General features: G+C 41.7%; 2 protein-coding genes across 2 annotated transcripts; one reads left to right on the top strand and one right to left on the bottom strand.

Annotated features, from left to right (window-relative positions):
• The first annotated feature begins 292 nt into the window (after window positions 1–292).
• On the top strand, window positions 293–24457 carry LOC309699093 (uncharacterized protein). The gene is made up of 16 exons (XM_082521947.1): window positions 293–598; window positions 1654–1770; window positions 2340–2429; window positions 2515–2585; window positions 2838–2972; window positions 3449–3555; window positions 4284–4393; window positions 4924–5027; window positions 6307–6457; window positions 6576–6686; window positions 18361–18426; window positions 22133–22222; window positions 22308–22412; window positions 22668–22807; window positions 23284–23396; window positions 24125–24457. The coding sequence occupies exons 1-16, from the start codon at window positions 475–477 to the stop codon at window positions 24243–24245; spliced, it is 1755 nt and encodes a 584-aa protein (XP_082378073.1). The 5' UTR covers window positions 293–474; the 3' UTR covers window positions 24246–24457.
• On the bottom strand, window positions 15932–16979 carry LOC309699526 (uncharacterized protein). The gene is made up of 2 exons (XM_082522608.1): window positions 16973–16979; window positions 15932–16864 (listed from the first exon to the last, which is right to left on the bottom strand). The coding sequence occupies exons 1-2, from the start codon at window positions 16973–16975 to the stop codon at window positions 16013–16015; spliced, it is 855 nt and encodes a 284-aa protein (XP_082378734.1). The 5' UTR covers window positions 16976–16979; the 3' UTR covers window positions 15932–16012.

Raw genomic sequence — 24457 nt, 5'->3', positions numbered from 1 at the left:
AACACGTGAAATAACAACGTCTGGCCTGATGGTGGCAGTACTAGAAACACGAGGATCACAGCAGCATCATGATGGACCGACTGAGAGATGATCTAATATGAAGTAACACATCTAATCTTGGACAGTTTAACAGTTTGTTTCTTTAAAGTGCAGCAGAAATAAATCTGTAAGTGACAAAGTGACTTTTCCTTTAATCTGAGCTGTGAACGTGTTTGTGAAAAATGAAGTTCTTCTTGTTCCAATGCTTTAATATTTGATGTCAGTGACTTTACAAATATAAAAACTGAACTGCGTTCTGCACGGAGGAGTTTGTGGTTTGTCTTTCTTTGCCACTTCCTTGAAGCTTCTTCCTGTACAAAAGCAGGAAGAAGGCTGGCCAGAGTGACAGCAGTGTGCGGACAGGATGTCACTGTAGTACTGCACACCTGTTAGAGTACAGCTTAAACTCCTGCTCAGCGTCTCCATCCTCTCACGATGTCCTCAGATATTTATGCTGAACCAGATCTATCAAAGAAGGTGAGATACAGCAGAAAGGAGGACGGAGCAGAGTGGGAGCAGAGGGAGGTGGATATCTACGAGAGTGCAGATGCAGGAGGAGGTGAGTGAACCGTAATAACATTTCATTTCTGGTTTGTTACAGTTAAGTTTTCACAAACTGCCCATCAAACATCAAACTTTTTACCTGACTCGCTGTTTCCTGTGATGTACGATTATTTCCTCTTACTGACTTTGAAACAGACGCTCTGCACAGAAAACAGATTTGGACACTTAAAGGGACCAAGGAAGGTCTTTTGCTCCCTGACTTGTATATTTAAATGTGCTATTGTTACATTTTCATTTGTAAAAATAAACAGTGAATCGTGGATAACAGCCCAGATTCAAAGATATCCTGAAGTACACGCTGCTTTACGAACGCGTGAGCAGTGCAGAGAGGAAGGCTGTGGGCGAGCGTTTGGATGCTGTTTCTAACCCAGTTACACAAATATCATCTACCTGGTCCTTTAAATGGAAGCTGCAATATCAGGAAATACATCAGTTCTAAAGCACACGTGTGTCAAATTTTTACCATGAAAATGAGAGAAAAATGCATTTAAAGATATGAGAACATTTCTGAATGTGTGTCGTAGATGAACACATCAGTCTCATGGTAGGTTAAAGACATATTTAACTAATATATGATCTCATCCATAACCCCGTTCTGTTGCTGTAGTCACGTAAAGCGTTTGGACACTTGAGGGTTAAACACAATGCGGATGTCTTATTTTGGTGTCTGACTCTTGTGGAGATGAGCTCATGAAACCACAGGTCTATTAAAGACAGAGTGACAGGAAATGACAAACAGCTCTACCACCTGAGCCAGAGCCAGGTGGTAGAGCTGATCAGCTGATAGGAAGGTTGGTGGTTCGATCCCCTCCAGTCTGCATGCCAAATATCCTTGGGCAAGATACTAACCCCAAGTTGCCCTCCGATGTGTTCATCGGAGTGTGAATGTAGTTTAGTTTGCACTTGTGTTTAGAAGTGCTTGTATGAGTGGGTGTGAATGGGTGAATGAGGCATGCTGTATCAGCGCTGTGAGTACTCCGGGAGAGTAGAAGAGTGTTGTATAACAATCGGTCCATTTACCAAACCAACATCCACACTGCTTTCTAACAGGACCACAGACTCTGAATCCTCCTTCAGTCCTGAAGGGCTCTTTCAGATGTGCTACACTGGGTCTAAGAGTGCTGTGCCTCCTGATGTTAGCTGGGATCATCATCCTGTCCATATGCTGTAAGATAAGATACAACCTCTGAACTTCTCCTGCAAATGAATGTATGACTGATACTGAATCCCAGCAGCCAACAAACATGCAGCTTCACAACCAGAACGTGTCCTTCTGCCACAGAAAATACAGGAAGTACCTGATCACATGGAAACACCTTTGATATGAGGAAGTGTTGAAGCCTCAGAGCAGCTTTGACTGAATGTAAAAAGACATATTTTCAGTGAGAACAGGCACATGTCACATGAGTCAGAATCTATTCTTTCAAAGCATATAGATAACATCTCTGACTACAGGTGTAGAAATGCTGTTTGACTCTTCACCTTCTTCCTCCACACTGAAGCACAATTATTCTGAATCTTGTCAGTGGTTTTTGTTCACAGTTGATACGTATTTAGCTCATCAGATTTCCTGTAGTTCTAACACCTCCACCCACAGGACATGTTAAAGAGCAATGGCTGCAAGTTTCTGACTCTTATTGATATTTGACAAAGCAGAGGAAGAAGATTATTTCTGTTCAACGTTTCACTCATTTTATTTTATTTTATTTTATTTTGCTTTCACTGAAATATTTCAGATGCTTTGAACAAGAGTGAAAACAACAAACTTCAAATCAAACACAATAAACTGAACCACAGTTACAACGAGCTACAGACTGAACATCAAGGTAAGAAAGTATTTAAAATTAACAAGAAAATACTAATGTCAGATAAAATTTATATTTACATTTTTTAACATGTTTTTTTCTACAGAGACAAAACGACTCAACAGTCAGTTACAGGAAGAAGTGAAGAAGCTGAAGGAGAAGATAGAAGGTAATAAAGTTTGAATAACTGATAGAAAACATCAGTGTTACACAGTGATAACCTGATTGTGTCTTTGTTTTGAATCCTACATGTTTGATGCTGTGTAACAGTTTCTCTGTATAAATGTAAGTTTCAGTTCATTATGAATAAGAGAGAAAACCTGAGTTTAAATGAAGCATTTACAGGGAAAATGACAGGAACCAAAGATTAATGTGATACAACAGGACACAAAGTCTGTCTTTAAAACATGTGTTTGACTTTAAGAGAAGTGTCCTGATCGATGGACGAGGTTTGGATGCAGCTGTTACTTTAAATCCACTGAGTGGAAAACTTGGTCTGAGAGCAGGAGAGCCTGTCAGGATAAAGGAGCTGATCTGGTGATGATAAACAGCAAAGAGGAACAGGTGGGTGTGTTTGTTCATGTCTGTGTGATCTTTGATGGAGCTGACAGTCATCTGTTACTTGTGTCTTTGACCTGCTGTCAGTCTGTGACCTGCTTCCTGTCTCCACTCTGATGGATTTCTTGGATTCTCCTTTTTTGTTGCAGACACATTCAAACGTAAAGTTTTTACACATTTGACAAACATTTAATTTACACAGAAATGTTATAAAATGAGAGAAATCCTCATAATCCAGATTATTTTTCTGATTCAATCCAACTGAATCAAATGATTTGTTAACACTGATTCCACTGCAACACTGACTGAGCTACAGGAGGAGCTGATATTCATCGATTCTTTGGCTCTTTCTGATTTCTGCACAATGGAAGAAAAGTTTCATCACAGTTATTCTTCCTTCAGACATGTTCACAAGATGATGTCACTACAACAGAAGTGCTGAATTATGACTGGAGACAATATTTGTGTCTCTTCTCAAACAGGAATTTGTCAGTAATTTCAGAGGACACTCTTGGATTGGTCTGAGATCCAACCAGACATCAGGAGGATATGAATGGGAATGGGTGGACGGATCAGCGCTGACAGAAACGTGAGACATTAGTTTGTTTCTATTCCAGAGTTATTATTTAGAAGTGAAACACTGATGTTTTGGAAGATAGATCAGCAATACATGAGCTGAGCTATTTTCCAACAGCCCCACAAACTGAATGTAAAGAAAAGCAGAAATCCTCCTTTGAATGAACAGCTGTGCTTGAACTCTCTTCATCTGCAGTCTGTGATGACGTTCAGTTACAACAAGTCAGTTTGAAGGAATCAGGATTGAAACATGTTCAAAGCAGCGACCGACACATTTCACTTTGTTCAATTTGTCTTCATGTTTTTGTGCTGTAATGTTTCTTTTCTCACAGAACAAAAAGTGTTTCAGAGAATTCCTGTCTCTTCTTCTTTGGTGTTTGTAAAACTTCAGAACATATGAAGGAAGAAGCTTCAGTAAATATGACCTGATAGACACACATTTCAAAGTGATGTCTGTAAACAGCTGACAAAACAGTTTCAAACAGCAGAAAGTCAGCTCTGACTTCTTTTTATTCTCCATTTTTACAGCAGGAAGATTTCATATTCATCAAAGCTTGAAAGCTGTTTTAGTGTGCATGATGATTCTCAGAGAAAAGTCTAAAGGAGGGAAAGTGGGCGAGAAACCTGGGAAAGAAATACAGCAAATATTGGAAATATTCCAAAAGAGACGCATATTTATATGAATGTGACAATAGTTATGAGTTTAGTCCAGTTTCATATCAGATTTGATCTCTCTGACAGGTTCTGGGCACCAGGACATGAGAATCCCAGTTATGGTTACTATGGAGTCTGCTGTGACGATGATGGGAGATGGACACAGTCTTATTATTCTTATTCAAAGACCTTCATCTGTGAGAAATGAGTTTGGTGCTTTGATGTAAATGTTTGAATAATCCAACCAAAGACACCTCACTATGAAATGTCCTGCATGAGCCTCAGACTCAGCTTACAGTCTTTACTTGTTCATTCTGCATCATATATTGATTACATATATTGTCCCTCTGTGCTCTGTGCTGTACAGTAAGGTTGGAAGTCATCCACACAAAACCTTGAAGTACTTCATTACTCTGTAGTTCCAGCAAATTGTTCTAATAAAAGTCAAAGTGCAGCTTGTCTTTACTTTGCTTTACTTGGTTCATTCATCAGCCTGTTGGTCCTAAAACTTCAGTAAATGTCTTCTTCAGTTTCTCTCAAACGGCTGAAAGTTGCTGCTTCTTACTTTTAGCTACAAATCAGGAACCAAGAGACTGAAACCAGCACAAATTCAGTTTGTCAAACTTACAACGTGTGAATAAGTGAAGATGAATCCGTTTAAAACAACTTTCCTTCTTCTTCTTCACTTACATCAAAACACAACTTTACCTTCCTGCTTAGTTTGCAGCGAGCTGCCTGCACAGCGTTAACACACTGAAGGTCAAAGTTCATTTCAGCATGGCAGAAAGGAAAAGTCCAGAAACAACAACCCTCACAGTGGACACGGTTAAAGTCTGTTGATGACTCTGAACATGACTCGGGTCTTTTTGTAACGTGGGCCTTAGTCGTCTTCATGAATCAGACAGTTTCAGAGCCAGTTTCCATGTGACACACTTCCTGCTTTGGACCCTTTACCTGCAGCCTGTATGTGTCCACATGTGATTGGTGCAAAGCTTTTAACTAATGACCACAGACCCTGGTTGTGTTTCGCTTCAGATGATTTTCAGCATTTCATTGAATTCTAACTGCATCAAAGACATTTCAGCGTTTCAATTCATCAAAATGACTTCAGATCTTGTTGCATGCTGTGAGTTTCTCTGCTGGTAAACTCGAAATAACTGAAGTTCACACTGACGCCATATTTCCTGCATCAGAAACATTCGCTCATTGCTAACATTATATATTGTGTGATGACAGCAGCTTCTGAGAAAGCTATTTTTAAGTTGCTGCTGCTAAGTTCAAGCTCAGTGTCTGTGCATTATGACAAACATTTCAAATACATTTGTGGCTTTGCTTGTATTGGTGTACAAGTATCTATGTATTAATGCATGTAATGGAAAAGTTTTCCAAATAAATGGAGAAAAGTATTTAAGCTGTCTGTGTTTGTGCTTTATTCTGCTGTTCGTTTCTGACTCGTTCACATTTGTAATTAATCACAACGGCATCAATGAAATCTCAGTAATTAAACTGATAAATCTGAACTTCAGGTCTTGTTGAAATCTGTTTGTTTGTCTGTTTCCAACTGGAGACGGTGACAGTGACAGAGCGAACCTCTGCAACGCCGTGACACCCCGTTAGCTTAGTTCACACTGACGTCATATTTCCTGTGTCACAAACTCTTCTTCTCTCTTCTCATTCTGTGGACTTACAACATGTAGAAACTCATGAAAGCAGCATCTAACAAAGGCATTGATGTGCATGTTGCTGCTGCTGAGTTCAGCCTCAGTGTCTCTGAGATATTCAGACAGGAAATGTTCAGAATGTTCTGGAGGTGTTTTAATGACTTTTTGAAGTCTTTGTTGTGTTCGTGGTTTGTTCTGCTGTTTCTGACTCGTTCACATTTGTCATCAATTAAAACTGCATCAGTCAAAGTTTTGCATTTGAAGTGAACTGAACTTCAGATCTTGTTGGATGCTGTTAGTGCTCATAAATAACTCAGCGTTTCACACATCATGACGTGACAGGAAAACTGTGGCTCTCTTCTGGTTTGACTTCCTGGATATTTTCAGTTCAAAGCTGCCTGACTCAAAGAAACAGGCAGACAGTGACGGACGGTCAAATATCTTCTTAGCTTAAGATGTCGACACAAACTCAAGGTGTCCATGACTCCAGGGTGAAATACAGCAGAGGGACCCATGAGGATGGAGGAGGAAGAGAGCAAATCGAGGTGGAGATGTTAGACGATGGAGAGCAGAACCCTGCTGGTGGATTACAAGAAGCTGGTAAGTAGGAACGAACTAAAAATACAAACTACAGATAATAAAAGGGAGGAAGAAGAAGGAGCTCCAGAGCCCCTCATTAGTGCTCCATGAATGGACTCTTTGTGTATTTTCTCTGTAGATGAACACACCCAGAGAAAGCTTCCAGCTGTGGACAGCAGCTGTTTCAGAGCGTTTGAAGTGACCCTGGGAGTGCTGTATCTGCTGATTCTGGCTGGAATCTTAACACGCTGTGAGCAACTTTATTTATCATGTTAGATTTGTGATTTTTTAACATTTTAAGGGAAATTATTTGATGTTGTTGACCTGATTCTGTTCACTTCCTGTTCTCTCTTCATGTTATAGTTAGAAACAGTCACTCTGCAGAGTTTTCTTATATATGTTACACTACTGCTGAAATATGTTCACTACCTACAGACTGGTTACAAATGTGCTGGGGCCCAGCTAACTGATGAGATCTACACTAAAGTAAATTAACTTAATACAAGGCTGTCGAGGCTATCGAGGCTATCGTGGCTCAAGAGTTGGGAGTTTGCCTTGTAATCGGAAGGTTACCAGTTCGAGCCCCGGCTTGGACAGTCTTGGTCGTCGTGTCCTTGGGCATGACACTTCCCTCTGGTGGTCAGAGGGCCCGGTGGCGCCAGTGTCCGGCAGCCTCGCCTCTGTCAGTGCGCCCCAGGGTGGCTGTGGCTACAACGTAGCTGCTGTCACTAGTGTGTGAATGGGTGGATGACTGGATGTGTGAAGTGCTTTGGGGTCCTTAGGGACTAGAAAAGCGCTATACAAAAACAGGCCATTTACCATTTACCATAAGCCTTTAATGTTAGTAGGGATGGGAATTGTTTAGGCTTTATCCAATACCAGTACCAAACCGGTGCTTAAAGAATGGAGAACACAAAATTGGTCCAAAAACCTCTCATGTTCAGCTGTTTTTTTGTAAAAAGATAACAATGTTAGCCTTTTCTGCAGCTATGGGGCATATATGGCATCACTCTTGGCTGGAAGCAGTGCTTAAACAATGGAAAAAACACAAACTTTTTCCAAAAACCTCTCATGTTTAACTATTTTCCACTTTTTCTTTGGTCATTTTAGCCTTTTTGGCCAGGGTGAAGGGAGTATCTGCCATCAAACAAGAAGACAGCCGCATGTAGCTATGATGATGTTTACCTTACATGCATTAATGTAATAACGTGGTTAGCCTACTCAATGTAAATTACACACGAACAGCATTAAGCTACTCACGCAGAGAAGAACGGCTGCTGCTGCATCATCATCCTCATCATTTCTGCTACACTGGCAGGGCTAGGGGCCAGGACTCTCCTCTTCGGGTTTTTGGGGGATGTTGCTAACTCTGGGTCCGATAACAGGCACCACACCCGCAGTAGATGTGCTCGGTGTGAGGTCTCGCAGCAAGCTACCAAATACGGCGCATTTCTCCGGATACCGGTACCCATCCCTAAACATTAGTGGCTAACCACCAGCAGCTAAAGCTGAGGACACACTGGAAAGGATTCACTCGTCACCAGAGATGGGCAGTAACGCGTTACTTGTAACGCGTTACTGTAATCTGATTACTTTTTTCAAGTAACGAGTAAAGTAAGGGATTACTATTGCAAAATCAGTAATTAGATTACCGTTACTTTCCCGTAGGAACGCTGCGTTACTGCGTTACTAAAACCGTGATTTCTTTTGCGAGAATGTCTCATGACAGTGACGTAAGCAAGTGCGACGTTGGTGACAGCAGCTGTGTGCAGATCAACAATGGATCACATATCGAGTGCGGGAGAGAGTATGAGCGTGCAGCGTTTAAAGCGTGGAAGTACTGACCTTACTTTGAGTTTGATTCCATAAAAAGTGACAAAAACATTAGCGTCCATCGTGCGTGGGAAGAAAACTTCTTTTTACAGCGAAAAAACCCCCTAAACTTCCAAACAAGCACCGAGTAGCTACGACGTAATGGGAAACTCACAGAGACACTCGCGCGGATTCTTCAACTGACCGCAGCACACCTGCACCAGGGTAAACCTCCGCCTACCCTGCTCCTGCTTTACAGGTGAAAATAGAGCAACAGCACCGCTGAGTCTTTGACTTTATTTATTTTCTGCTGTGTTTCACTTGCATCTATTTGAAAGACTGAGTGAAAACACAAAAAATATTTTATTTTATGTGCTGGAATGTGCAGAAAATAGGTTTAAATGTTAAACTAATTTATTCAAGTCAGAGAATGTTGCAGATAATTAAATCTTTGCTTGATGCTTAAAGTTAAAAGATTAAAACTGATAAAACAAGTTAAAAAAAGAGACTTTTCCATTTGATCACATTTTGTATGATGGATTATGTAGAAAAAGTAGAATTGGGCTGAAAGATCTATCACTTTATCACCTCTTCAGGTTGTAAATCGTGTTTTTAAAAAGTAACTAAGTAACTAAGTAACTAAGTAATTAATTACTTTTGAAAATAAGTAATCAGTAAAGTAACGGGATTACTTTTTTGGGGGAGTAATCAGTAATTAGTTACTGATTACTTTTTTCAAGTAACTTGACCAACACTGCTCGTCACGTATCACTTTGAAGATCACAGCTGGCTCCAGTTTTATGTAACCTAATGTATTTAATACTAAATCATATGTCAGGCTTTTTTTTTTTTTTTTTTTTTTTTCTTTAAATGACATCAGAAACAGCAGTATGCGACATTACGTGATGGCAGAGCTTCAGTTCATCCTTTGTCATTTTTTTTTTTTTTTTTTTTTTTAATAAATAGGACAGGGGGAATGAATGAGAGAGAGAGGGGGAGAGAAAGAAAGAAAACCCAAGGGGAGAAGAGACGGTGAGAAGGGGGGGGAAGAGAGACAAAAAAAAACAAAAAAAAAAAAACTCCTGGGTCACCTGTATGGAGAGAAAAAACAAACAAACAAACAAACAAACAAACAGAGGAGACAGCAAACAACAAAGAGCAACATAATAATAGAGAAAACAAAGCACCATCACAATAAACTAGCTAGTCATAGATATCAGTATTTACTAAGTAATAAACGATATTGTGCAGCACGCAAGATAGACAGCGCACAGTGTGCTTTGAGGCAGCAGCCAAGAAAGCTTTAGTCCGCGTCTGTGAATACCCATGTGTGCATACCTGTGTGGGTCAGCATGCTTGCATTCCAAAGGTTTCTCCATGTAATGATCTGCTAGGGAGTGTGGGGGGGCCACAGCCCCGTCCTCCAGGGTGTGAAGCGGGTATGGAGGAGATCAAAACTCCAGACATCCAGAGGCCCCCAGAACACAAGAGACCATGGAAGACCAACAGAGGGGCAGCCGCGCCACTGTTCCAGTAAGAGCTGAGGAGAGTCCCAGATGAGGGCTCACTCAGCAGCCGCGGAGCAGAAGCCAGGGGGGGTTGCAGTGACGCGCCCGTGAGCTCCGCCGGCCCCCAGCTGCGCCTGAGTGACCGAGCCCTGGGCCGAGAGGCCGGGGGCACCCCACCTCCAAAGGGGCCCGAGCGAGCCCCAGGCCCCAGGCCCCGACAAGCGGCCGCCAAGGAGTGAGCCGGTGTGTACCCGGACGCCCACCCCCAGACACAAAGAACCACCAACACACCGACACCTGAGGGAGTCCGCCACCGGCAGGGGAAGTGGTGGTGGGTGGAGATAGGCCTCCAAACCTTGGAGGGCCTGAGGTGTCCCCAGAGAGGTGGCGTCTGATACCCAACCTGACATATAGACACAGACATACAGGCACACACAGACACAAACATCCATTCCCCCCCTCATGCTCTCATATGCACTCACTCCACACTCAACCAACGTGGAGACAGACATAAAGAGACGCTGTACACACAATCACACTCCCCAAGCGTACTCTACAAACCGGGTCTAGGTACCCTTGCCCCTGGAGGGGGGAATTGCACCCAGACCCAGGTGGTGTTACCCTTTTCCCTGCGGTGGGGAGAGGCAGACCACCCCGACTCCGCAGCAGCAGGGAGGCCCCACACCCCAGACCGCAGTCGGACGGCCAACTCCTCCTACTAGCCCTCCCGCTCCAGCAGGCCGCAGAGAATGGGGGTGGGAGAAGACTCCAAACCTCCCTCCACCCGCTCATTGTAGTGTTGATGCATATGTGTTCTAAGGTGCAATTAAAACCCAGGAGGGCTTGGAGCTACCTGCCAAGGAGCAGCAGGTAAGCGCATGGTCCCTCCTGCTAACCCTCAATGACTAAGTGTATTTAAAATTGAGAGGTGGGCAACGACGTCAGGGGTGAGGTATACACCCTGATGGTGATTTGGACTCCGTGATTGTGCCCACCCCCAAGATCCTATATGTATGTGTAATGAGAGTGTGAATAATGTGAATGTCTAAGTTGTGGGATAAAATTGAGGCAGAGGCAGCCAGAAGGGGACAGGGGGGGGGGGTAGCCTCCTCTGCACCCTGGTGACATACCCCCACTCCAAGGCCCTGCATGTGTGGGTGGTTGTGGAGGAGCGGGAAGAGGGAGGCAGCTGGAGATGGGGAGGGAAGGAAGGGAGGGGCAGGTAACCCCTCCCTGGGGCCAGCTCCCCCGCTGACCCCAGTAGGCACTCCCACCCTCCGCGACCCGCCAGGGAAGGGGGGCCCAGGCCCATCAGACCGGGGCCCAGTGCAGTAGCGCCCCCCGGCTCCACAGAGCCCTGGACAGTCCACCCAACCCCACCACAGAGAAAACTGCACCCACCCCACCAACCACACATCTTCCAGACTACATAAGACGGTAAACGCCCAGGCTGAGATCTTCCTCCACCTCTCCTGTATCTCCCCCTCCTGCAGAGAGTTCCTGAGAGAAGAAAGCTCCTGCCAGATGTGACCATCCCCCCCACCAGTTGAAGAGCCCCCCAGGCGGCTCGATGCACCGGCGGCACCCTGCTCCAGGGCCGGGCCCCCATGCACCCACCCGCCCACAACCCCGGCAACACACCAACCAGGACCCGAGCCCCCGAGGCCCGGCCCGGGCCCCCGCCCAGAGACGGAGCACCCCCAGAACCTCACGCCCATCCCGGACCCACCCAGGGGCAGCCAGGTTGCCAGGTCAGTAACCCACGTCCGTCAGCACAGACCCTCCCCTAGCCCCGCTGCACGCAGCCGCGAGGAAACAGTCACCTGAGAGCCAACAGAGCCCTCAACCGGACGTGACCGCTACCCCGGGTTGAGCCCCCCAAGGAAGATGCCTCCGGGGAACCCCCCGACGCCCTAAGCCTGTCCCTACCCCCTCACCAATCACAACAGTGAAGGCGGGACCAAACTATGACCCCCCACCCCCACTAGGTGATGGAGCTGATAAAAGGGGCCCAGAGCAATTGATCTGATGTGGTGGCAGAGGCTGTGTCAAGACTAATGTAATCTAATAGATAATTTCTATATTGGTTAGAATTAAGATTATTTTTATTTTTCCAGTTCATGAGGACTGTTTTCTTGGCTATGCATAGGGCAGTGAAGATCATATGGGCTATATTCTTTTCTGAAGTGACATTATCTAAGCTGCCCAACAAACACACTAAGGGGGAGGTTGGAATGTTACATTTCAGACATTTTGATAAGTCTTCACATATCTCGCGCCAAAACTTTTGCACTGGTGGACAGAACCAAAGAGCGTGGATGTAATTGTCTGGTGTATTGCCTTGACAGTGTGAGCAGTTGTTGGAAGATGTAAAGCCCATCTTGAACATCCGATGACCTGTATAGTGCACTCTATGAAGTATTTTGTATTGTATTAATTGCAGACTGGGATTTTTAATTAATTTAAAAGTTTTTAAGCAAATCTGAGACCAGAAGTTTTGGTCTAGGTTGACTGATAAATCTGCTTCCCACTTTGCAGTAGGAAGGGATATTGATTCATCTAATTTAGAAAGTGTTCTGTATATTTTAGATAATAATTTGGGGGATTTAAGAGTAAGAAAATGTGCCGCACTTAGTGGTGTTTGTAATTCAACTTGACTGAGGTTAAATTTCTTTTTTACTATGGATTTAATTTGTTGATATTCTAAAAACCTTGTCTTGTTGATCCCATATTGTTCAACTAGTCTGTCAAATGGAATAAATTCTGTTCCCTCTAATATATGTTCTAAGTATTTAATTCCTTTACAACTCCATTCTGAGAAATTAATCATATTATTGTTTTGTAATATGTCAGGGTTATTCCAGATAGGTGTACGTTTGCATGGGATTAATGAAGACTCCGTTATTTTTAGAAACTCCCACCATGCTGTTAGAGAAAAGCTGATGTTGATACTTTTAAAGCATTCATGTCTTTTGATGTTTGAGCTAATAAATGGTAGGTCTGAAATCTCTAGATCCTTGCATAGTGCCTGTTCAACATCTAGCCAGGGCTCAACTAAGAAGGTATGTTTTAACCATTCTGAGATGAACTGAAGCCTGTTGGCTAAGAAGTATTGGTGAAAATTAGGCAGATCTAATCCTCCTCTATCCTTGGTTCTTTGTAGCGTTTTTAAGCTAATACGCGGGGGTTTATCTTTCCAAAGGAATTTGGAAATATATGAATCCAGAGATCTGAACCAATCTTGTGATGGTTTGTTAGGGATCATCAAAAATAAGTAATTTATTTTTGGCAAGATCATCATTTTTATAGTGGCGACCCTTCCCATGAGTGATATGGGTAAAGATTTCCATCTAGTCAGATCGCCTTCTACTTTCTTTAGAAGTGGGATGTGGTTTAGTTTAGTTAAGTCTGAAAGCTTAGGAGAGATATTAATACCTAAATATTTAATATTTCCGGATTGCAGTGGGGCAGAGGAAGAATTATGGAAGGAGCAGTTAATGGGGAGAACTGTAGATTTTGGCCAGTTAATTGAATAATCTGAAACTCTTGAAAACCAGTTTATTAAAGTAATTACCTCAGAGAGGTTGGTTTGTGTGTTTTGCAGAAAAAGCAACACATCATCCGCATAGAGACTGATTTTATGTTCTATGTTCTTACATTTTATGCCCTTAATTGTTGTAGCCTGTCTAAATGCTGCTGCTAGAGGTTCGATAAAAATTGCAAAAAGTGAGGGGGAGAGTGGGCATCCCTGTCTGGTGCCCCTCAGGAGACAGAAGCTGGAGGATGTCTGGTCATTTGTTCTGATACGAGCCGTTGGGGAATTGTATAATATTCTTATCCAGTTTATGAAAGAGTTTCCAAAACCAAATTTGTGTAAAGTTGCGAATAAAAATTTCCAATTAACTCTGTCAAATGCTTTTTCTGCATCTAGAGATAATATTATGGCTTCGATGTTTTTATCGTATGAGTAGTCTATTAAATTAAGTAATCTACGAGTGTTTGTTGAGGAGTGCCGACCTTTTATGAAACCAGTTTGGTCAGGATGAATTAAGAGGGGGGTCATTTTCTCTAATCTCTTTGAGAGAGCTTTGCAGATTATTTTAAGGTCTACATTTAAAAGAGAAATTGGACGATAGCTTGAGGGAAATAAAGGGTCTTTGCCTGGTTTTAGCAGGAGACTAATGTTGGCAGAATTCATATTTGGTGGTAGTCTGCCCTTTTCCTCGATTTCCTGCAACATGCTGTGGAATACTGGTGCCAAAATTGTCCAGAATTCTTTGTAGAATTCTGCAGGGAAGCCGTCTGGACCTGGAGCCTTATTATTGGGCATACTTATCAGGGCTTCCTGGAGTTCACTTGGCGTCAGTGGCGAATCCAATTCCATTGCTTGACTGTCTAGTAATTTTGGAAGAGTTACGTTGTCAAGAAACAGATCAATTTCATTTTTAGATGGGTTTATTTGTGGTGAGTATAAAGTTTCATAGAAATCCCTAAAAATGTTGTTTATTCTTCCAGGATCATATATTGTGTTCCCCGATAAATCTTTAGCAGCACATATAGTTGTTTTTTCTTTATTTATTTTTAGCTGGTTAGCTAGAAATCGACCTGATTTGTTACTGTGTTCAAAATTCTGCAAGCGAAGTCTTTGTATAAGGAATTGTGTTTTTTTATTAATAGTTTCATTTAATTCTAGTTTTGTTTTGCATATTTTGTTCAATGTTTCCTGATCTTGGTGGGACGCGTAGGCTTCTTCTAGTGATTTGATGTTTTTTTCTAATTCCTGAATATTTTTGTTTTCTTCTTTCTTTTTGTGTGATGAGAAAGAAATTATTTTACCTCTCATCACAGCTTTCCCTGCTTCCCATAGAACAGAAGCAGATATTCCGGGAGTGTCATTAAAATCTAAATATGAAGTCCATTCCTTTTTAAAGTATTTAATAAAGTCTTCATCTTTAAGTAGTGATATATTAAATCTCCAGTTTTTACTTGGCGTAGTATTATTCTTGTGCATTAGTATTAAAGATACAGGAGCATGATCGCTGACAGCTATAGGATGAATCTCAGTGTCTGAAATGTCACACAGCAGTGAGCTGCTGACCAAAAAATAATCCAGACGAGAGTAAGAGTGATGAACATGCGAGAAAAAAGTATATTCCTTACTGGTGGGGTGAAGAGAGCGCCATGCATCGCAAAGACCAAAGTCGTTCATATACTGTTTGATTATATTTGTGGACTGCCAATTACGCTGAGTTCCTGTTGTGTTGAGCCTATCCATTTCTTCATTTAGTCCAAGGTTGAGGTCACCGCCAAGAATGAGTGTGCAATCAAGGTGTTCAGAGAGTGCACTAAAAAAACCGTGGAAGAATGAGGGTTCATCAACATTTGGACCATATATACTAACAATACATAGTTTTTTGTTCAATATTGATAGTTTAATAATTAGAAATCTACCCTCTGGATCTATAACTGTATCGAGTACTGTAAAATTAACATTTTTATGTATTAAAATTGCTACTCCCCGTTGTCTAGAATTATAACCGGCTGCAAACACGTTAGGAAACTCAGGTGTTTTAAGTTCATTTAAACCTGTGACAGGTTTGTGAGTTTCTTGTAATAAAATAACATCTGCCTGTAGTTTTTTAAGCTGGTTAAATATTTTTAACCTCTTTCCTCTGGTGCCAGCTCCATTTACATTCCATGTGACAAACCTCAGCATGCCCTTAATTGTGCGTGTATGTTTAATGATGTATGCTGGGTGTTTCGTTTAGACAGGTGGAGAGAATGTGGAAGCATCCCTTGTTTGTAAATAGAAAGAGAAAAAGAAGTGTGGTGAGAGACTCCATAAGTCTGACTATGTGTGTGAATATTCACTAATATGAACAAGCGTGGCTTGCTTATGTGTCCTGCAAGTCTGTGCGTGCTGTGAGGCTGTTGTGAATGTGCCGCCGTTGAGCTGATGTGTTTGCGTGATCGTGTTGTGAAAATATGGAGAAATAGAGGGTGTTGTTTGTAGGTGAGTGGGGAAGTAGGTGACCACAGCAGTGAAAGACAAGAGAAAGAAAGAAACCACATGAACTGTGAGCGACAACAAAAAAAAGGAAATGAAACGGAAACATTCCAATTAAAGCAATGACGGAGGGTGACGGTATTATATCTGCTATGACATCCTACTGATATTACTAGGTTAAACCCATGTTAAAGGAGAAAGTGTGAATGAATAAGAAAAGAGTGTAGCGGGTTCTTATCTGGAGTGCAGTCAGTATAACCACGGTGTGGTGCCGGGGTCGCGGTACAGCTGTCCGTCCACGTAGAGCCGGTCCACAGCGATGACAGCACGGGAGCCTTTCTGGATAAAGCTACGTCGAACTGGGAACAGGACCTTGCGTCGTTCCAGGATCTCTTTGGGGAACTGGTCGTTCACGCTGAAGTCCGTTCCTTTCAGCTCTCTGCCGCGACTCTTCACCTGTTCCTTTTGTTTGAATTGGCTGAATTTGGCCACAATAGGCCGTGGTCTCCCGGTCCGCGACCGCGCGCCCCCCAAGCGATGTACTCTATCGAAGTCGATGTTCTTTACGGTGTCCTCCGGCAGCTTCAGGTGGATTTTAATGAAGCTTTTCACCGTTGCCTCCGCGTCCTCTCCGGCAGTTTCTGGAATACCAGAAAACACAAGATTATCTCTCATGCTACGGGCTTGTAAATCGATAACGGACTCTTTTATTTTTTTATTTTCAATGTTTAGCTGGGTCACGTTATCGGTGAGAGATTTAACCGACTCCCGTAGCGTGGCATTTTCAGCGGCAAGCGTTTCCACCTGCCGCTGGCTGAATTCCAGGGATTCTCTCAGAGATTTAAATTCCCGGTGTAAGATCTCCACCAGGGACAGCCTCGCATCGAAACTGGACAATCGCTTGTCGATGGACTCCAGGATTTCTGCGATGTCTTTGCCGGCAGGCGATGTTGTACCGGGGGAGTCTGCCTGGCGACTTCTCTTCGATGACGGCGTCTCGATTTTGGCCGGGGAAGATGCACTCTGGGCCTTATGCATTACTAAATCTTGAAAACAGCGGTCGATGTAATCTTGGAGAGCGTCTAAACTCTCCCCGTTGTCCTCCAGGGTGTTAGAGATGATAAAACAGATGTTGTTAGTTATATGACAATTGATTAGTATATTTGGAAATACTGAAGCTTGGAAAACCTTTGTTAAACTCTATGCTACCATTTGCTTTTTCTCCGCCAAAATCTCCGGCGTCTGACGTCACCTACAACATCACTTCCCCAATCATATGTCAGGCTTGATGTGCTCTCATATGTAGTCGCTTCGATCTCTGTCTCTGCCTGGAAGTAGAGAAACATTACTCTTCAGTTCCCATCGTGCTGATTTTGAACATTATGGAATTTAAGTCATGTACTAACAGAGACTTGGAGGAGAGACACCTAATATTTAATAATCCACATTTCACTGTTTTACTCTTTGGTTCATATGTGGATACTGTATTGTTCTTTCTTTGTGATTTTTTATGTTTTAGTCATTTTTTGCTGGTCCTTAGTTTGGTTTTTTTGTCTGTTTGGGAGTTGACACAGTCTCTTTGGAGATGTTTTTTTTTTTTTTTTGGGGGGGGTGTAACAGGAGGAGGGAAGCTGCAGAGAGGCGTGTAAGACTGCAACTCTGCTTCCTGGTCCCAAATCTGGATAGCCATGGTCTGGGGCATTTACTAAATTTGTCTATATTTTTAGAAATGAGAGCTGCTCCATCCAAAGTGGAGGAGTGGGAACAAGACCAGGTTTCCTTCAGAAGGTTTGCCAATTATCTATGAAGCCCACATTGTTTTTTGGACACCACTCAGACAGCCAGCAATTTAAGGAGAACATGCGGCTAAACATGTCACTCCTGGTCTGATTGGGGAGGGGACCAGAGAAAACTACAGAGTCCCACATTGTTTTGGCAAAGTTACACACCGATTCAATATTGATTTTAGTGACCTCCGATTGGCGTAACCGGGTGTCATTACTGCCGACGTGAATTACAATTTTACTGAATTCATGTTTACCCTTCCCCAGCAGTTTTACATTTCCTCAATGTCGACCTCTGCAAAGACTTTTGCAGCTGATCAAACACACACATCCACACATGTGCAATAAGACTAAGTGCAATACTCTTCTCTGACAAAGTTGTATTTTTACTCAGTTGTATAAAGCATTTGCATTATATTTTTATCCTATTGTATATTTTATTCTATTTTACTCTATTCTTTACAGTTGGGTACAGTACATTATTCGTATTATATTCTAAGTTTTGCTATATAACTTTTGCACTGTCCGCTTCCTGCTGTGAGAAAACAAAAAAAAAGGTTATCTTATCTTATCTTATATCAACAAAGCAGACAGGCAGCAGCATCTGCTGCAGACTGACACAGGTGCAGTCACACTACGTTAGACAGTGGCCTGGTCTGTCATTATGTCAACTAGTTAGTTCACTTGGTGTATTAAACAGCTAGCTAACAAGTTCATGTTAGTTCCATTCATCTAAAGTGAGAATAAAAAAGTCCATCTGGGAAAGTGCAATGATTTTAAATTAATTTCCTGTTTTGTTGCATTTCTAACCAGATATTTTAGTGAGTTTGGAAAAAGAGCAGCTGCAGAAAGAAGTGAAGCTGAAGGACAAGATGGAAGGTAAGAAACTATTAAGAAGTATTAAAGTTGGAGATGACTGTATTTGAGACTGGGTTAATTTTATGTTTTAAATCAGATTCTTGTGTAAAGATAATCTGATAAAAAGAAACAAAACAAGTTGCAGCTGCTGACCTCCCAAACTAACATAATCAGGAGAAAACTGTTCAAAGTCAAAGGCAGCTCAGCCCTACAAACTATCAGGTTATGTTGTCCACGGTGTCGTGGAAGCTTCAGGACCCAAATGCAGAACATGGTGGACAAATGTTAAACATAAAGTGTGTTTATTCCAGGAAAGTACAGATGGTCCGGAAAAGAGAAACAAAAATCCATGAGGTACAAGAAAAACAGACAAAAAGAGTAGGAACAGCACAGCTAGTGAGACGACTGGACAAAGGGCGAGGGAAACAATGGGAATGAATACTAGTGATAGGAATTCTGTCTCTTTTTAGAGAACTGGCTCTTTCGGCTCCCAACCCTCTCTTTAGGTTGTTTTGTTGGTTTAATTAATTAATTATTAACAACAATGTAAAATTATGCACAAAATGAATTACTAATATAAAAAATATGTTTTATTTATGTATGTTTATTATAGGCAGCTCAGTCTATAATTATAAAATACAAAAACCAACTATTTACAATTCCAGTTTTATTAACGATTTAAGTTTTCAGCTTTTACCTTTTAAACTAATTGAAAGTGAAACGACAACAAAAACCCCACAACACAACAAAATATAAATTAACATGCAAAACAAAAAGAAGATGCACGTTCTCTGTCATATAGGCCCGGGATGATTTTTTGGGAGAGTGTTTTCCTGCTTGGAATTGCATACATAGGATTCAGTGCATGAGTAAACTTTCTGAAAGTGCAATCATTTTTGCCAGCTCTTTATCAATTGAGTTCTGTCTTGCTGGGGTCACAGACTTCTGCAAAAACTGTTTAACAGAGCTCTGCGTTGGTTTAGGCGGTGGACAGTTCTCAGGTGCCTGTGCAGGTTGTTTGTGGAGCCGGCTCTATATGATATCCTTTTCTTGCAGACTCTACACTCTGCCTTTTGTTGCGAAATCAGTTTCACCCGGTTCTTTTTATTCCTCGGGCATCCAGAGACGGCACCAGAACTCAGTAGTCATTTCACAAAACCTTTATTCATCTTTATTCATCTTCATTTAAGCATGCATCTTCTAGAAGGGAAGACGTGCAAGGCCGGTGTCCCTCTGCAGATCTTCACTCCTTTGTCTGTTACAGCCAGCTTTATAGAAGTGACCCCATCATAAAACCCCCACGGTGTGCTGCAAACTCTGTGTCTGTGTGTATGCATGAGCACGTGAGTGCCTGTGTGTGCGCATACCCGTGTGTACATGAGTGAGTGTGCATGTAGGTGTGGGTGTGTCGTAACAGTCAAAGCACTTTGTGTCTGTGTGTCTGTATACGTGACGTCCTGGGGGTCATAAAAGTAATCTCACCCAAGCTACACCAAATTCCTCTACACAACATAGAAAACACAGTTAACATATTACAAACACTGAGAGTCCCACTCTGCATCCACTGGGCCAGTGGCCTCTTGTTGTCTTACATTGACAGATAAGGTGGAGAGTCTCCTGCAAACCTACTTCTAAGTTTAGAACAATTATGAGTTTTATTAAAGGTACAAACATCAGCATCAGCAACCCCCAACTGTAGCTTCCTGACTCCTCCTATGGCAGGCAGACCCCAGTGTCCATAAATTCCTTTCCTTCTAAACAATTACACTCTCAGCCTACAGCTAAGCCAAACTGAAACACAGACCAATCCTTCCTTATTCCTCTGATCTAAACAAATTTAACACATCATATTATAATAATTATTTTCTTGCACTCACACTTTGTACTGTCAATGAAATATAAATGGTTCCAGATTGTGCTTCTTTTCTTGATGTCACTCATTTTCATTACTACACCTTTCTATTGTGGTGATGTTGTCTATTGTTGTTGTCCCTGGCTCTCTCTCTCTCTCTCTCCCTCCTGCTCTGTTCCTGTGCTGCTGCGAGTGTAACTACCGCCCCTCCCTCCTCTGCTCAGCGCAAACACAAGGCTCGCGTGTGGAGTGAAGCAAAAAAGAGATGAAACAGGAGGGGAACACAGCTGAACCTAATCACAGAAAAACAGACAAAGAAAGTAAACTAAATACCAAACACAGCAGACACAGGTTAAACAAAGGTTAAACAGGAAGTAATCAAACAAAGGAAACATCACTGACTGTAGGGCCAAACATCGCTAATCGAAGATCAAGATGATGAGTGACAGGTGCTCTGACCTGTGCAAAGTGTCCATTAATCTTTTGCTTGAAATTAAAAATTTAACCTTTATTGTTCTAATTTCAACAACATCGATCCAACATTTGCCTCAAGCTCAAGTTTCCATATTCCAATTTCTGAAGATGACACCAAAAGGATCTCACACGACCTGATTCACACTGATACACGGTCGAAACACTGTTTGCCTCTGTCCCATCTCATCACACCTGAGCACCACTGAACCTGGATTAAAAGGTTATGGCGACAGTGGCAAGTAGGGTTACTACTCCCTCTTGTGCTGAGAAATTGCAATAGCACCAAAAACATAAAATGGCTCCAACACTGACAGAAACTTTACACAAAAGGGCAGAACACTGAAAATATAACATGCAAAAGTAGCATATGAATATAAACCCAAAGAGTTAAAGTTACATGAAAATAATAGAAAGGCCAAAAAAAATCTAAATCACATATAACAGACCCAGGACCATAACACAACCTGCTTCAAACTCATCAGGAAACACAGAGTGAGAGCTGCACAGGTGTGGCAGGTTGGAACAAGGAAAAGCTGAATGAGTCGTCTGCAGACGGCGGCCATCTTGGCTCTTTATGTAATCATAAAGCAGCATGTTGGTGCACCAATCACAGCAGAGTACCTGCACATGCCCGTTATCATCCTCTCATTCAGTCACAGCTGAGGCGCAGCATGCAGAGCTTTGCATGAAGGACAGAAAAACACAGCAGTTACACAAAATGACACAAATATGATGACAGTCATAACAACAGGTCAAAGTTCAGTCTGTTACTGTATCATAGACACTGATGCTGTGTGTGCTATATGAGATGCTGCAGGCAGTCAGTGTGAGTCTTCAGCAGTCTGAGCTACAAAGATGGGATCTTGGCTGCAAATGAATGTATGACTGATACTGAATCCCAGCAGCCAACAAACATGCAGCTTCACAACCAGAATGTGTCCTTCTGCCACAGCAAATACAGGAAGTACCTGATCACATGGAAACACCTTTGATATGAGGAAGTGTTGAAGCCTCAGAGCAGCTTTGACTGAATGTAAAAAGACATATTTTCAGTGAGAACAGGCACATGTCACATGAGTCAGCATCTATTCTTTCAAAGCATATAGATAACATCTCTGACTACAGGTGTAGAAATGCTGTTTGACTCTTCACCTTCTTCCTCCACACTGAAGCACAATTATTCTGAATCTTGTCAGTGGTTTTTGTTCACAGTTGATACGTATTTAGCTCATCAGATTTCCTGTAGTTCTAACACCTCCACCCACAGGACATGTTAAAGAGCAATGGCTGCAAGTTTCTGACTCTTATTGATATTTGACAAAGCAGAGGAAGAAGATTATTTCTGTTCAACGTTTCACTCATTTTATTTTATTTTATTTTGGTTTCACTGAAATATTTCAGATGCTTTGAACAAGAGTGAAAACAACAAACTTCACTTCAAACACAATAAACTGAACCACAGTTACAACGAGCTACAGACTGAACATCAAGGTAAGAAAGTATTTAAAATTAACAAGAAAATACTAATGTCAGATAAAATTTATATTTACATTTTTTAACATGTTTTTTTCTACAGAAACAAAACGACTCAACAGTCAGTTACAGAGCCGTTATGATGAACTGAGTAAAAACCACAGTCAGCTACAGGAAGAAGTGAAGAAGCTGAAGGAGAAGATAGAAGGTAATAAAGTTTGAATAACTAATAGAAAACATCAGTGTTACACAGTGATAACCTGATTGTGTCTTTGTTTTGAATCCTACATGTTTGATGCTGTGTAACAGTTTCTCTGTATAAATGTAAGTTTCAGTTCATTATGAATAAGAGAGAAAACCTGAGTTTAAATGAAGCATTTACAGGGAAAATGACAGGAACCAAAGATTAATGTGATACAACAGGACACAAAGTCTGACTTTAAAACATGTGTTTGACTTTAAGAGAAGTGTCCTGATCGATGGACGAGGTTTGGAAGCAGCTGTTACTTTAAATCCACTGAGAGGAAAACTTGGTCTGAGAGTCAAAACCACTGTAAGACCAAAGGAGCTGATCTGGTGATGATAAACAGCAAAGAGGAACAGGTGGGTGTGTTTGTTCATGTCTGTGTGATCTTTGATGGAGCTGACAGTCATCTGTTACTTGTGTCTTTGACCTGCTGTCAGTCTGTGACCTGCTTCCTGTCTCCACTCTGATGGATTTCTTGGATTCTCCTTTTTTGTTGCAGACACATTCAAACGTAAAGTTTTTACACATTTGACAAACATTTAATTTACACAGAAATGTTATAAAATGAGAGAAATCCTCATAATCCAGATTATTTTTCTGATTCAATCCAACTGAATCAAATGATTTGTTAACACTGATTCCACTGCAACACTGACTGAGCTACAGGAGGAGCTGATATTCATTGATTCTTTGGCTCTTTCTGATTTCTGCACAATGGAAGAAAAGTTTCATCACAGTTATTCTTCCTTCAGACATGTTCACAAGATGATGTCACTACAACAGAAGTGCTGAATTATGACTGGAGACAATATTTGTGTCTCTTCTCAAACAGGAATTTGTCAATGAACTGAACCTGAGAGGAGAGTCCTGGATTGGTCTGGAAGCTAAATGGACACCAGGAGGATATAAATGGGAATGGGTGGACGGATCAGCGCTGACACAAACGTGAGACATTAGTTTGTTTCTATTCCAGAGTTATTATTTAGAAGTGAAACACTGATGTTTTGGAAGATAGATCAGCAATACATGAGCTGAGCTATTTTCCAACAGCCCCACAAACTGAATGTAAAGAAAAGCAGAAATCCTCCTTTGAATGAACAGCTGTGCTTGAACTCTCTTCATCTGCAGTCTGTGATGACGTTCAGTTACAACAAGTCAGTTTGAAGGAATCAGGATTGAAACATGTTCAAAGCAGCGACCGACACATTTCACTTTGTTCAATTTGTCTTCATGTTTTTGTGCTGTAATGTTTCTTTTCTCACAGAACAAAAAGTGTTTCAGAGAATTCCTGTCTCTTCTTCTTTGGTGTTTGTAAAACTTCAGAACATATGAAGGAAGAAGCTTCAGTAAATATGACCTGATAGACACACATTTCAAAGTGATGTCTGTAAACAGCTGACAAAACAGTTTCAAACAGCAGAAAGTCAGCTCTGACTTCTTTTTATTCTCCATTTTTACAGCAGGAAGATTTCATATTCATCAAAGCTTGAAAGCTGTTTTAGTGTGCATGATGATTCTCAGAGAAAAGTCTAAAGGAGGGAAAGTGGGTGAGAAACCTGGGAAAGAAATACAGCAAATATTGGAAATATTCCAAAAGAGACGCATATTTATATGAATGTGACAATAGTTATGAGTTTAGTCCAGTTTCATATCAGATTTGATCTCTCTGACAGGTTCTTGGCAGAAGGACATGAGAATCCCAGTTCTGGTTACTATGGAGTCTACTGTGACCATGATGGGAAATGGAGACGGTCATATTATTCTTATTCAATGACCTTCATCTGTGAGAAATGAGTTTGGTGCTTTGATGTAAATGTTTGAATAATCCAACCAAAGACACCTCACTATGAAATGTCCTGCATGAGCCTCAGACTCAGCTTACAGTCTTTACTTGTTCATTCTGCATCATATATTGATTACATATATTGTCCCTCTGTGCTCTGTGCTGTACAGTAAGGTTGGAAGTCATCCACACAAAACCTTGAAGTACTTCATTACTCTGTAGT

The sequence above is a fragment of the Aulonocara stuartgranti genome (assembly GCF_965226115.1).
Source record: "Aulonocara stuartgranti genome assembly, chromosome: 22".
In the NCBI taxonomy this organism is placed as follows: Eukaryota; Metazoa; Chordata; class Actinopteri; order Cichliformes; family Cichlidae; genus Aulonocara; species Aulonocara stuartgranti.
This window is presented reverse-complemented; position numbering and strand designations above follow the sequence as displayed.

Excerpts from the sequence above, each read along its gene's own strand:
- LOC309699093 (XM_082521947.1), top strand. The coding sequence starts at position 475 with ATGTCCTCAGATATTTATGCTGAACCAGATCTATCAAAGAAGGTGAGA. Across the intron at positions 6,458-6,575 it reads TGGTGGATTACAAGAAGCTG|ATGAACACACCCAGAGAAAG; the intron begins GTAAGTAGGAAC and ends TTTTCTCTGTAG. Across the intron at positions 22,223-22,307 it reads GCTACAGACTGAACATCAAG|AAACAAAACGACTCAACAGT; the intron begins GTAAGAAAGTAT and ends TTTTTTCTACAG.